Raw genomic sequence first — 12,383 nt, forward strand, 5'->3', positions numbered from 1 at the left:
TCTTGAATGGAACGACACCAATTTACACCAACTGAGGATCTGGCCCTGTCTGTCAGAATGCCTGTGGTATTGTTCTAATGAGGACTAGTTCTTAATAATTACCATGTAGGTGATTCTGTACAAAGGGCATCACCTGAAATGCATTAGCAAAGTGGAGTGTTTGGGTAACATAACACTGCTGTCTCACAAAGAGGAAAACATTCCTTGCTTTCACACATCACTGCTCCTGTGAGATCCCTTTTGTTGTTCCCATGCTCTGCCCCTCTCCCTTTCTCCTCCCCCATTAGATGAGATCTGAATTAGACCCCAGAGGTGTTAGAGGATCATATTTACCCTTTTCAGTTTGAGTTTGAATGTTTAGCCAGACGTTCCAACCTGTTTCTTAATCTGTAGTGGCCAGGGCTCGGACTGAAGGAGATCAGTGTCTGATGGGTGTGGAGGGAAGAGGTCATGGTCAGAACGCAAAAGGGGAAGTCAGGAGACCTGGTGTCTGTTCTTGGCTCTGTCAAAGATTGTGTGTACCCTTGGACAAGTCACTAACTTCTCTGTGACTGTTTCCCCAGGTGTAAAATTATGAATCACTGTTAGTTAATATTTGTATTGCAAATACACCCATGAGCCCCAATCAGGACGGTGCTAGATGCTGTGCAAATGGTTAGGAATTCACAGTCCCTGCCCTCAAAGCACTTGCAGTATAATCAGACTAGACGGATCAAGGCTCAGAGGAAGGGATGCAAGCCAGATGCAGAGTGATCAGGGGACTGTTGGCAAATGCCAAGTAATGTTCAAAGTTGCATTTGCCAGCTTTTCCTTTCAATCCCAGAGATTTTTCTCTTTTGTTTTGTTTTTTCCTGAGGCTTGAAAAATGCCAGATTTCAGGTTGCTCTCAAACTGGATTTCCACCGGGTGAGAAAAGTCTTGTCCTGGAATCTATCTAGTGCGGGTGAGGAATGACCAAACCTGTGTAGAACTCAAGGATGGGCACCCTCATCTCAGGTCCCAGGGTTTTGCCCAGAGTCAGCAGCTAGCTGGAATCCTTGGTTTACATGATGTGAGAAATTCCTCCTTTGTTAGTGGTTTGTTTTCTTCCCCTAGTGATGAGTCCAGTGGGATGTGTTACCACCCCATTCTCTGGCGAAGTGCTCCATTGCTGATTCATGAAGGGAATGAAAGCACTTTTCATTGCTATGTTTATACAACCAGAGAGACCAGCAAGTTGCAAGGTTAATGTATCAACTGAGGATTATATGACCCTCCCCACTCTTTCCCTTCCCCTCAGTGCCCTGCCAGTATATGGCTAGGAGGTTTCCCTCCCATTCAACTTCTTCTATAAGATGAAGTTAATTTCATCATCTTTCTTAAATATCCTTGTAAATGAGTTTGAGGTTGACTGGAAGCAATAGGGTTTTGAAAAGACTGTGGTAAGGGAGAATTCCAGGTTGTTCCATCTCTCCCCTGTTATCCTAGGCAGTCTTCAGACAGGTCGGGGACTAGGGGTGGAGGGGAGCTGGGGGCTGTCCTAAATCAATGGCTGTTTGGATTCCATTCTGCTCCGCTCGCCTGGAGAGGATGTCTGCTATCCATGGTGGTGCATGCTTCCTTGCTCTCTGCTTGCTGAATGTGTTGGGGGTACCATTGGAGGGAAGGCAGCAGATCATCCATGAATGATCAGAAAGCTACCTTCAAGCAGTCTCTAACTTTTTGGATTCATTGTGTGAAGCTAGGGTGAAGTTGGCCTAATTTTGTTCCCCAGTAGGGCAATTTAATGACTGCTGAGAACGGTGAGTAGGTTAATATGTTCAGTGCTACAGCCATGCATGGTGCTTTAGAAACAGAGTTCAGGGAGGTCTCCACCCCAAGCAGATTGCATCTCTCCCGTTTAGATGGTAATCAAATGACGGGACATGAGGATGGGAGCAGACAGAGTCGTAACTGATCAATGAAATACTCTCTCTCCTAGGTTGGTGCCCATCCCCATAGTATCTCCCAAGAGTAAAATCTGACAGCAGTGGTGGGTTTCAATGAGGGACTAGAAGGAAGAGGGAAGCGTTGTGGTGGACTGGCAGAGAGAGGCTATCTAGTCATGGGGCAGCATGAACTAAGACATGGAGTTAAGAGTGGGGGGATACAGAGACAGTGTTAAGGAGCGAGGAGTGAGGCAGAGCTCAAGGCCGGACAGATTCACCATAACTCAAGGGAGACTGTGGGCTCATGACCCTCTTGGCAGCTCCCCCTGCTCAGCAGAATGAGCTGAGCTTGGGTAAAATCAGGATCAGACCGACACACACGCTCTCCCTCACCCCCACAACTGTGGGTGTTTCAGAGCCAGGGTGTGGTTTCAGCCCATTCTGGGGAGACGAGGTTTGGATCTGGATCAGAATCCAGCTCTGTGGTTTCGGTTCATGTCCCTCTCTAGTCAGTGCTTGATTTGTGCCAGGGCTGGCCAGAGCCGAGCCCCGGCACCTCTGGGCTTGGCAGTTCAGAGCCCCGGCACCTTGGGGCTGGCCAGAGCCGAGCCCCGGCAATCTCGGGGGTTGGCAATTCAGAGCCCCGGCAACCTCGGGGCTTGCTGCATCAGTTATGAATGTAAAACAATTGCTTGAGCTCCGGCACCGCTTTCATTACAAATGAAGCCCTGTCTCTAGTGTGTACTGGTGGATGTCTTAGCTCTGAGAACAAACCAAAAAGTAGGAGTCCTTCTCATGAAGGTAGCGGCCTGTGTGTGATCTGAAGGCTTCCCATATGTTCTCCTCCACCCAGGTAGCTGGACATGCACACAGCCAAGGCATGTCCATACAGACATGCACAGGGCAATACATCCCCAGCCCCTGCTCTCCAGGTCCCTCCACTCCAAGTGAGCCAGCAGCTGTCCCCCTTACTAGCCTGCAGCCACTCACACAATGACTGTCACTGGCTGAGGCCGCCCACCTCCCAGTGCCTAAGGCCCTCTCTATGGGACAGGCCCACACCTCCCTGGGCAGCAGCCTACAACCAATTGTGGTTCTGGGCTCTGGCTGGCTGGATGCAGGCTGATGAGTTGATCCTGCTGGGTCCACTGTGCCCAGCTGGAAAGCCTTCCTCACCTGGCTCTCCTAAATCTCCCATGGGAGTCAAACCAAGCCCCCCTTCACCTGGCTCCAGAGAAGCTGGGGGGAAGATGGAGTGTGGGGTGGGTGGCTGAGCTGGAGGAGAAGAGGGATGGTGTCAAGGTTCCTCCCCCACTCTGAACTCTAGGGTACAGATGTGGGGACCTGCATGAAAACCTCCTAAGCTTACTTTTACCAGCTTAGGTTAAAACTTCCCCAAGGTATAAATTAATTTTATCCTTTACCCTTGGAATATCCACTCCCACCACCAAACTCTAAGTGGGTTTACTGGGAAACGTAGTTTGGACACATCTTTCCCCCCAAAATCCTCCCAACCGTCGCACCCCCCTTCCTAGGAAAGGTTTGGTAAAAATCCTCACCAATTTGCATAGGTGACCACAGACCCAAACCCTTAGATCTGAGAACAATGAAAAAGCATTCAGTTTTCTTACAAGAAGACTTTTAATAGAAGTAAATAGAAATAAAGGAATCACCTCTGTAAAATCAGGATGGTAGATACCTTACAGGGTAATTCGATTCAAAACATAAAGAATCCCTGTAGGCAAAACCTTAAGTTACAAAAAAGACACACAGACAGGAATAGTCATTCTATTCAGCACAGTTCCTTTCTCAGCCATTTAAAGAAATCATAATCTAACACACACCTAGCTAGATTACTTACTAAAAGTTCTAAGACTCCATTCCTGGTCTATCCCCAGCAAAAAAAGCATACCAACAGACACAGACCCTTTGTTTCTCTCCCTCCTCCCGGCTTTTGAAAGTATCTTGTCTCCTCATTGGTCATTTTGGTCAGGTGCCAGCGAGGTTACCTTTAGCTTCTTAACCCTTTCCAGGTGAGAGGATTTTTTTCTCTGGCCAGGAGGGATTTTAAAGGGGTTTACCCTTCCCTTTATATTTATGATGGATGGGGCACCTGAATGGGGAGTGAAGGGGACAGAACTGGACCGGCCAGACAGGGGCTTGGTTGAGCCCTGGGGAAAGGAGGGCTGGGTGGCACCGCTGGGTCCGGTTTGGGCAGGGGACCAGGTTCCGTTCTGGCTGGAGGCTGCCCGGTGGCACCCCTGGGTCCAGTCCAGGCAGGGGACCGGGTTCTGTTCTGGCTGAAGGCTGGGTCGGCACCGCTGGGTCTGGTCCGGGCACGGGCTGGGAGAGGGAAGCTGCTCGGTCCGGGGAAGGGGGCGCTGGGGTTCGGTTCGGCCCTTGGAACGCGCAGCGAGGTTCGGTTCTGCGCAGCCCGCAGAGCAACGGCCGGGCCCGGCTGTCGCTGACTGGTGCGGGAGGCCGCTGGGCTCGCTCGGGTTCGGTCGGGTCCCCTGCACAGAGCGCAGCGGGGCCGGGAAGGGGGCGGGTCGCAGGGAGGAGGAGCAGCGGGGCGGGCGCTGCCGAGCCTCTCCTAGTTCCTGCTCGCTGCCCAGGCAGCGGGCTCCTGGGACCATGAGTGGCCGGGCAGGGTCCGCGGCTCCTGCCCAGAACGGGTGCCCCGCGGCGCTCCGGGAGCGGTTCCCGTCGCTCAGGCAGGACTACGAGCTCGCCTGCAAGGTGGGAGCCTGCCCCGGCCGCGGGTGGGGAGCTCCGCCCGGGCGCGGGGCGGAGGGGGCAGCCGCCCCGCGCTGCCTGCGCCCCGGGGGCCGGGAGGGGTCGGCGCAGCGTGGGGGCGGGTTGCTCCCCAGGGGTCCCCTGGCGTTGCTCAGCCCCAGCGCTGGCCGGCCCCCCCCCGACCCGCTCCCACTTGCCGCGGAGCCTGGGCTGGCGGGGGAGCCTCTCCCGCGATGGCCACGCTCGTGTGGGGCCGGTTTTCTTCCCCGTCTGCAGCGCTCGCTGGTGCACGCGGCTCCCCCTGCAGCCCGGGTCCGGCTCACAAGATACGAGCTGCGCTGGGGAGGAAGCGAGCGGTTTGGCGGGCAGCGTGTTGACAGCATCTCTGCAGCGGGGACAGTTGGCGAAGGGCCCAGTGGGGCAGGGCGGGGGAGAGACGTGCTGGGGTCCGGGTTCGCGCCCCCCCCCGCTCCCCCACGGCCTGTCAGACGCGCCCTGGGTCTCAGGGATCCCCTCCGAAGCTCAGGGTGGGGGTGGCTGCGTGTGCAGAGCACAGGGGGACGGTGCCCTCCCCTGCCCTCCCCGCAGGCTGGTGCTGGCCTAGCCCGGGGGCTGCGTCCAGCGGTTCCCACCCCTTGCAGCAGCCCTTGTAGGGGCGGATACGTTCCCGTGGCCGGGAGAGGGAAGCTGATCCAAAGCACCTCTTGGCTGGGCACAGCCTGAGTAGGTGGGAACCAACCCCAAGGGTTTTGGCTTCATGTCTGACAAGGGCGGGGGGCCCATGGGACTTCACAAGGCAGGGGGAGCAGGGCTGCCATGGAGGCCCGCACCCAAGAGTGCACAGTGCAAGGGCCGTTGGCAGCTGTCAGTTCTGTCCTTTTTGCCAGCTTCCCCATTCTCTCTGTCCCCACAGTCAGCTGCCATCAGGCGCCTTCACTGGATGGGCACGGGACCCAGTCAGCCACATGGCAAGGGTTCCCAGCAGAGGTATCTGCTACCAGCCATAAAAGTGGTCGTCGTCCCCCCCCCCCAATTGGATGTGATCGTCGGTAGGGAGTTCTGATGATCCACCTCTAAAATTGTCACTGTACAGAGAAGAGGCCAGGCCCCGGCGCATGGGAATATGTGAGCTGGACTTGATCCAGACCCAGCCTGGGACCAGCAGAATAGATGCTCACTGTGCTCCTTGAGCCTGCAGCCTGCAGCTGAGAAGGGTGCTTATCAGTCTTAGTACAGGGAGATGTGTGCAGCCCTTCCCTTTCCTTTCTGGGTCTCGCTATGCTCACAGAGCTCTGCATTTGCATCCGGAGCTGTTAACACAGGGAGAAACATGTCCTCATGGGGCTTGCTTTGCTCACTCCCCGCTGCAATACCTATCTTATACAGCTCCCACTCCCAGAGAACCCAGAGTCTTTGAGGTATTTCACCTCACAACACCTCCAGGAGGCAGGGCAGGGCTGTTACACCCTCATTGTATGGCTGGGGGAACTGAGGCCCAGAGAGGCAAAGTGAATTGCCCAAGGTCACACAAGAAGTCTGTGCCAGAGCAGGGAATTGAATCACGGGAGGGGGAGGGACACTTCTGAGCCCCCCCAGCACCCTGGCCATTCTTCCACTCTGCCGAGCAGCTTGTTTTGCCCCTGCCTGCAATTGCTGTGAGGGTTCGTTCTGCTTTGCTTTGGTTATTCCGAAAAATTGAATTTGGCCCCATTTTTTTTTCTTGGCCACTTCCTTCTTTTCTTTTCTTTTTTAATGCTTGCACCTTCCTCCTGCTCCTTTCTCTCTGATTTTTTGATGGGCTTATGGGGGGAGAGTTTTTTTTTCCCAAAAGCAACCTGGAAACTTTACCTGGAGCAAGCTAGAGCCAGAATAGAGTGCTATTCCCAAAGCTTGCCTCTCTTCAGGTGCATCTGCACCAAAGGATTTGGCGACATCAGTCAAGGTGAATTCGCCTGCAGAAGGGTCATTTGGGGACTCAGAATCTTTTGCAGTACAGTTTATTTGCCGGCCCAACAAGAATGATCCCATTCCCCATCTTTCCTCCAGGACAGACCCCTTGTCTGCATGCCTGGGCAGAGACAGCTAGAATGTCAGGGCCTGACTTGCAGAAGCACAGAGCACCTGCACCTTCCATTGACTTCCACAGAGGGTGCAGGGGCTCATCTCCACTGACAGGCAGGACCTTAGACCAGTGGCTCTCAAACTTTCTTACTGGTGACCCCTTTCACATCGCAAGCCTCTGAGGGCGACCCTCCTTATCAATTAAACCCACTTTTTTATATGCTTAACACCATTATAAATGCTGGAGGCCAAGCGGGGTTTGGGGTGGAGGCCGACAGCTCGTGAGTCCCCATGTAATAACCTCAGAACCCCCTGAGGGGTCCCAACCCCCCAGTTTGAGAACCCCTGCCTTAGACTATTTCATTCTCTGCAGGTCGCTTGCTGCAGGCCCTGCTTCGTGTTCTGGTTTTAACAGGGGTTGGGGGCTGCCCATGTGCCTGATGAATTAACACCCAGTGACGGCCAGGAAATTGCTGTTATGGCAGAGCAGGCAGGAGGGGATCGCACTTTCTGGGCAGCTGAATACTTGTTAATAATGCACAGTGTTTCTCCTGGCCAGGGTGCTGCCTCACCCTCCCTGGTGTAAAAATGGATGTGGAGGTGCCAATGAAGCCAAGCTGCTGTTTGCTTAGGAGGAGTGGATGCTGAGCTGTGTGTTTGTTTTGGTATTTGGTGTGGGTGAGGTGGTTGGAGCAAGGCAGAGAGTCCTGGGGCTGTCAGAGTTTGCTCAAGGAAACAAGGCGGGCGTGGTAAGATCTTTTATTGGACCAGCTTCCGTTGGTGAGAGAGGCAATTTTGAGTTTACCCAGAGCTCTGGGAAAGGTCCACCGAGCATCACAGCTACATACAAGGTGGAACAGATTGTTCAGTGTAAGTAGTTAACACCTATTTCAAGGGACCATTCAAAGGGAAGTGGCCCGTTAACACCCAGCCAGTCATGGGGGGGTGAAGGAAGGGGGAAGAAGGCAGCTGGGGAGGGGGTTGTTAGTGGGTTATGGATTGTTGTAGTAAGCCATAAATCCAGTGTCCCTGGTCAGTCCATGAGTTTTAGTGCCTTGCAAAGTTATGAATTTAAGCTCCAAAGCTTGTCTTTTGAAAGTGTTGTGCAGGTTTCCCTTGAGAACGAAGACAGAGAGATCAGATACAGAGTGATCACTTGGTGAAAAGTGTTCACCCACAGGTGACAGGGTGTTTGTCTTGTATCGTTTTCCTGTGTGAGTTCATTCGAGAGCGTAGTGATTGTCTGGTTTCGCCCACATAGTAGTTACTGTGCATTTAGTGCACTGGATGAGGTACACCGCATGTTGTGATAGGCAGGTGTAGGATCCATGGATCTTGAAAGGTGAGTTGTGAGAGGTGTTGATCACTGGAGCAGTGGAGATATGGCTGCAGGTTTTGCATCTGTTATTCTCGTAGGGTCTGGCACCACTTTGAGTTGGTGAGCCCTGGTCTACGGGGAGCTTGCTTCTGATGATGAACTTGGAGAGGTTGGGGAGTGGTTTGTAGGCCAGAAGTGGGGGTTCAGGAAAGATTTCCTTCAGGATGGAGTCCCCATCAAGTATGGGTTGTATTTGTTTGATGTTATTCTGTATGAGTTCCGGTGTGTGGTGGTAGGTGTGATGACGACTAGGGGTGTGTGGTTGGAGGGGGTTTTATTTCTGTATTGAAGCAGATTCTCTCAGGGTATTTGGTTGGCCTGTTCCACAATGTGATCTACTGCTCTGGTGCAGTGTCCCTGTTTGGTGAAGGCCGATTGAGTGTGCTAAGGTGTATATCCTGGACTTTCTCCTTGGACCTGGACAAAGGGGACAACAGAAAGAATGAGCCATTTCTTGAGATGGGCCTGAGGTCTTTGTCCATCTACCTGTGATCTCAGGGAGAAACCTGACGCTGGTATCTGGAGAACTGACTGGAGGGGGATAGTGCCAGGGTGTGTCCCATTCTCTAGGAAGAGATCCATGGGGTATTTGTAGATGAAACGTGTCTAGTTACAAAGAGTGCCAGCAGCACCGTGCTCCTGGCCTAGCGCCATTCCGAAGCACCAGCAGAAGCAGCAATTAAATGCTATGTTCATATAGAGGGGAAACTCGTTTAGCCATTCCCTGCTAGATAATGGGGTCACGGTCAGACTCTCTAGCAGTGACATCCCTCCTGTAATGACTTCCACCGCTACTAGTTCGTTCTTTCGGTCGGTCGGTCTGTCTGTCTTATTTTGCCCATTGGAAGCTCCATGGAGTCCGGTCACATGTGCTCTCATGGCTGAGTGCTGTGGGAGCGAAGAGAAGGAAACTCTGTGGTGGTGAGATGGCTCTGAACATATGAGCTGTTCCTGGCTCTGAGTGTATTAGAGACCACCACAGAAGCAGGGAGGGAAGAAAGTTAAATTTCTAGGACTCACCTGCAGCTACAGGAGCATTTCCCAGTCTGGGGAGCAGCTGACACTGCGGAGAAACATTGCCTGACTTGCAGAAGCACAGAGCACCTGCACCTCCCAGTAGCCTGTGTTACTGAGGAGACGAACTGCTGGGGAGACCCTGCTTTAAGGGAAGCTGTATCTGAAACCTACACTATAGGGCAGTGTTGCTTTGTGTGGGGTTCAAATCTGTGTTTGAAAGAGAAAGGGAGCTGGGAAAGGAAATGGCTCTGACAAGCTCCGGGAATAAAAAGAAACACCCCAGGCTGCCCCTGACTGTGTCACCCACCACCCCAGTCAGTGCTCCTCCTCAACAGGGCTGCACCATCCTCACCCCAGTTCTGCCCTTACCCCAAATCGCATGCTCCCCCAGCACTATTAATGAGTTTTTGCACCCGTGTTGTAGGTGATGCTGATTGGAGATTCGGGCGTGGGGAAAACCTGCTTCCTGCTCCAGTTCAAAGATGGGGCCTTCCTCTCTGGGACCTTCATAGCCACCGTCGGCATAGACTTCCGGGTGAGACCGCTGCAGCTTTCTGCGCTAGGGAGAGCCTCTTGTTACAGCTCAGGGGATGAGCGTGAAACACCCCCTCTGCCCCCATTCAGATAATCATTGAATAGAAGAGTATTCAGTTAAACTGCCCTGGTGTCTTTGATTGCAGGAGCTATTGCCTGAAGAAAAGGGGCGAGTAGCACTGAGGAGGGGCCCTCTCTCTTTGCCCAGAGCCTGGCTAAGCAGAGAGTATTATGTGAATGGCTGATGTGATCCACATGCTGCTGGGGCTGGAGCCAGTCACGCTGCTGCAGCTTTGGAGAGTATCTATCTCTCCAGTCTAGTGTATTCAGAGGGCACCAATCCTTGTAGTGTGTAGGCCCTGAAAGTACATTAGAATAAGGGAAGAGGAAGTTTCAGACCCAGGTTTTGCTGTCCTGACATGGGCTTTTTTCTCATTATCTTATATTTCCAGCCCTCCGTTTACACTTAGGGCCTGATTCTTCTCTCACTCCCCCTGGGGCGAATTGGGAGTTAGTCCACTGAATTAAGCCATGTTCCACAGAGATCGGAGTCTGGCTCTTTGAATGGAGGATATGTTCTCCCAAAGGATGTATTGGAGATGATGTCGGTGTGGATGGGTGTGCCTGCATGGATGCCGGAGGCTTATCAGTAGTGAAAGGTGAACTTCAGAGGTTTGAGCCAGATAAATGCCCAAACGTCTGGGCTCTTATTCCACCGTTCTGTGAACATTTGAAGCCTGCACAACTGAGCTGGACTCTAGCAATTTGAGGCTTCCTGGGGGGCAGGAGGAGGAGGATTATCATTATTGATTTATATGACCACAGTGCCTCTGAGGCCCAAGCCTGGCCCAGCACCCCATTGTGCTAGGCACTTTACAAACACGGAACAAAAAGCTGGTCCGTGCCCCAGGATGCTTACTGATCATCCTTGTTGGCAACTGGGCCAGAAACCATCTGTTCTCCTGGAACCAGCGTCTCTTGCTGCGGCTGTGCAAGGCAGAGGGGCACAAAACTGAAGCCAGAGCGTTACCTTTACTCTTCCAGCCCTCAAATGAGCTTCAGCTTCGGTGTGATGAAATGTTCCATCTGGTTCCTGTTTTACCCAGACTAGTTCACCAAGCCCTGTCTGTAATGCAGGTGTGTGCAACTGATTATTAATGCAGGGTTGTGCCCGCGGCATTGTGGGTCTGTGGGCACTGGGATCTGTGTGTCCTGGGATGCAGATACGTGACCGTGTGATGCTGTGGAGGGTGGTTTGTGTCAGGGAGAGTGCAGGTGTATATGAAATGAAGGTACGTTCTTGATGTCAGTGACTTGACATTTTAACCTCAGGGCTTTCTATGTTGCCCATGGTAGCTCTGTGCTGAATTGTTGATACAGCACCATAGGGTTACATGGTGCTTTACTACACATACAAAGATGGAGAGGCAGATTCTGTCCCCTGCCTCAGCCCCTATGAGCTGCTTTGTTTTGACCCCCAGAGCAGCCCAGAAACTAATGCCACCTTTGACTCCATTCCTGTGGATTGGGCCTTATTTTATTATTATTGTTTTTCATTTGTATAACCATAATATCTAGGGGCCCCACATGGCCCAGGACCCCCTGTACTAGGTGCTCTAAAACACAGAACATAAAGACAGTCCCTGCCCCAAGGAGTGTCCAATCTAAGTGTAAGACAGGAGACAATAGATGGCTACAGACAGATGGGACTGTACAAATGAACCATGAAACTCCAGATTGGTTGGCATGGTGGGCAGTTGTCTCTGCACACCAAGAGCCGAACCGTTGCTTTCTGTGGGGCTTCTCCTGGGCATGCAGCACAGTCTCTGCTCCAAAGTTAAAATCAACGTTGAGACAAGAACAACCGGAGGAGACCCTGTTCCTGTCTCTGTGCGTGGCTGGGCTGAGCGAGAGCATGCATGCGGTGTTGTGTATTCTAGCACTGTTGTAGCAGCACTCCATGCACTGCCCTGAGGCCTCAGCCAGATGCAAGCTCCCTGCTATTGAATGGAGAGCTTTACCTGGGCCTCTCTGTTTTGCATCGTGTCATTACTCTGGTGACAAGTGTTCAAGGCTAGTGTGCTCGTATTAATTACAGATGACCTGCTGCATTTAACCTGCTCATCGGATGCCTTTTTAATGCCCCCACTACTGAGTTCCGCCAGATTTGTCATCTGCAGCCAGGGGAAGGTTTGGCAGCAGCATCCCACGTTGGCGCACCCTCTCCTTACCCATTCGGAGTCTGGCACCACTCTGTAAATATCCACTGTCAAGAGGTGCCCAATCAAAGCAACCAGAGTATCCAGGGCATTCATTAGGAGGGCAGCCAGCCAATCAGAGAATGCACTGGCAAGTGACACCCACCCGACCAGTCATAACAACTGGAGTAAAAAGAGTATCCATTGAGAAGAAACACCCACCCAGCCAATCAAAATAAGGTGAATATCAAGGGCCTGGACAACTGTCCGCAGTATGAAAACATCCCCAGCAAGCTTGTTTGCAGACACAGGTAGGAGTCTGAGCAGGTGTAGCGTGGGTCTGGATTTAATGGTACTTGCTGCTTCTCTAATACGTAGCTGGTTGAGGTTTGCAGGATTTTTACTCCTCTCCATTACTGCCGCCAAATGAACCCCTTAGCGGGACAGGGCTGTGCTAAATTCTCTCCCAGGTTGAGGCTGCACTGAATTTTCCCATTGATCTCTGCTTGTGTTTCTCAAGTGACTGCTTTTGTTTGTTATGTGGGGCAATCT

At 52.5% G+C, this 12,383-nt stretch overlaps 1 protein-coding gene across 5 annotated transcripts in view; it reads left to right on the forward strand.

Moving 5' to 3' along the window:
- The window catches only part of RAB37 (RAB37, member RAS oncogene family), a 66,415-nt gene that overhangs the window by 40,032 nt on the left and 14,000 nt on the right, over positions 1–12,383 (forward strand). For 3 of the 5 annotated variants that reach the window (XM_084648143.1, XM_084648145.1, XM_084648146.1), the window contains exons 1-2: positions 4,526–4,646; positions 9,524–9,634. The exons of 1 other annotated variant lie outside the window; for it this stretch is intronic. In XM_084648143.1, coding sequence (XP_084504269.1) covers positions 4,542–4,646; positions 9,524–9,634 — 216 coding nt within the window. In that variant the 5' untranslated portion in view covers positions 4,526–4,541. Of the gene's footprint in view, positions 1–4,513; positions 4,647–9,523; positions 9,635–12,383 lie in introns of those variants that run through there. One more of the 5 variants, XM_084648144.1, reaches the window with a different exon arrangement.

Source organism: Lepidochelys olivacea, assembly GCF_965140295.1.
Source record: "Lepidochelys olivacea isolate rLepOli2 genome assembly, chromosome: 14".
NCBI lineage: Eukaryota > Metazoa > Chordata > Testudines > Cheloniidae > Lepidochelys > Lepidochelys olivacea.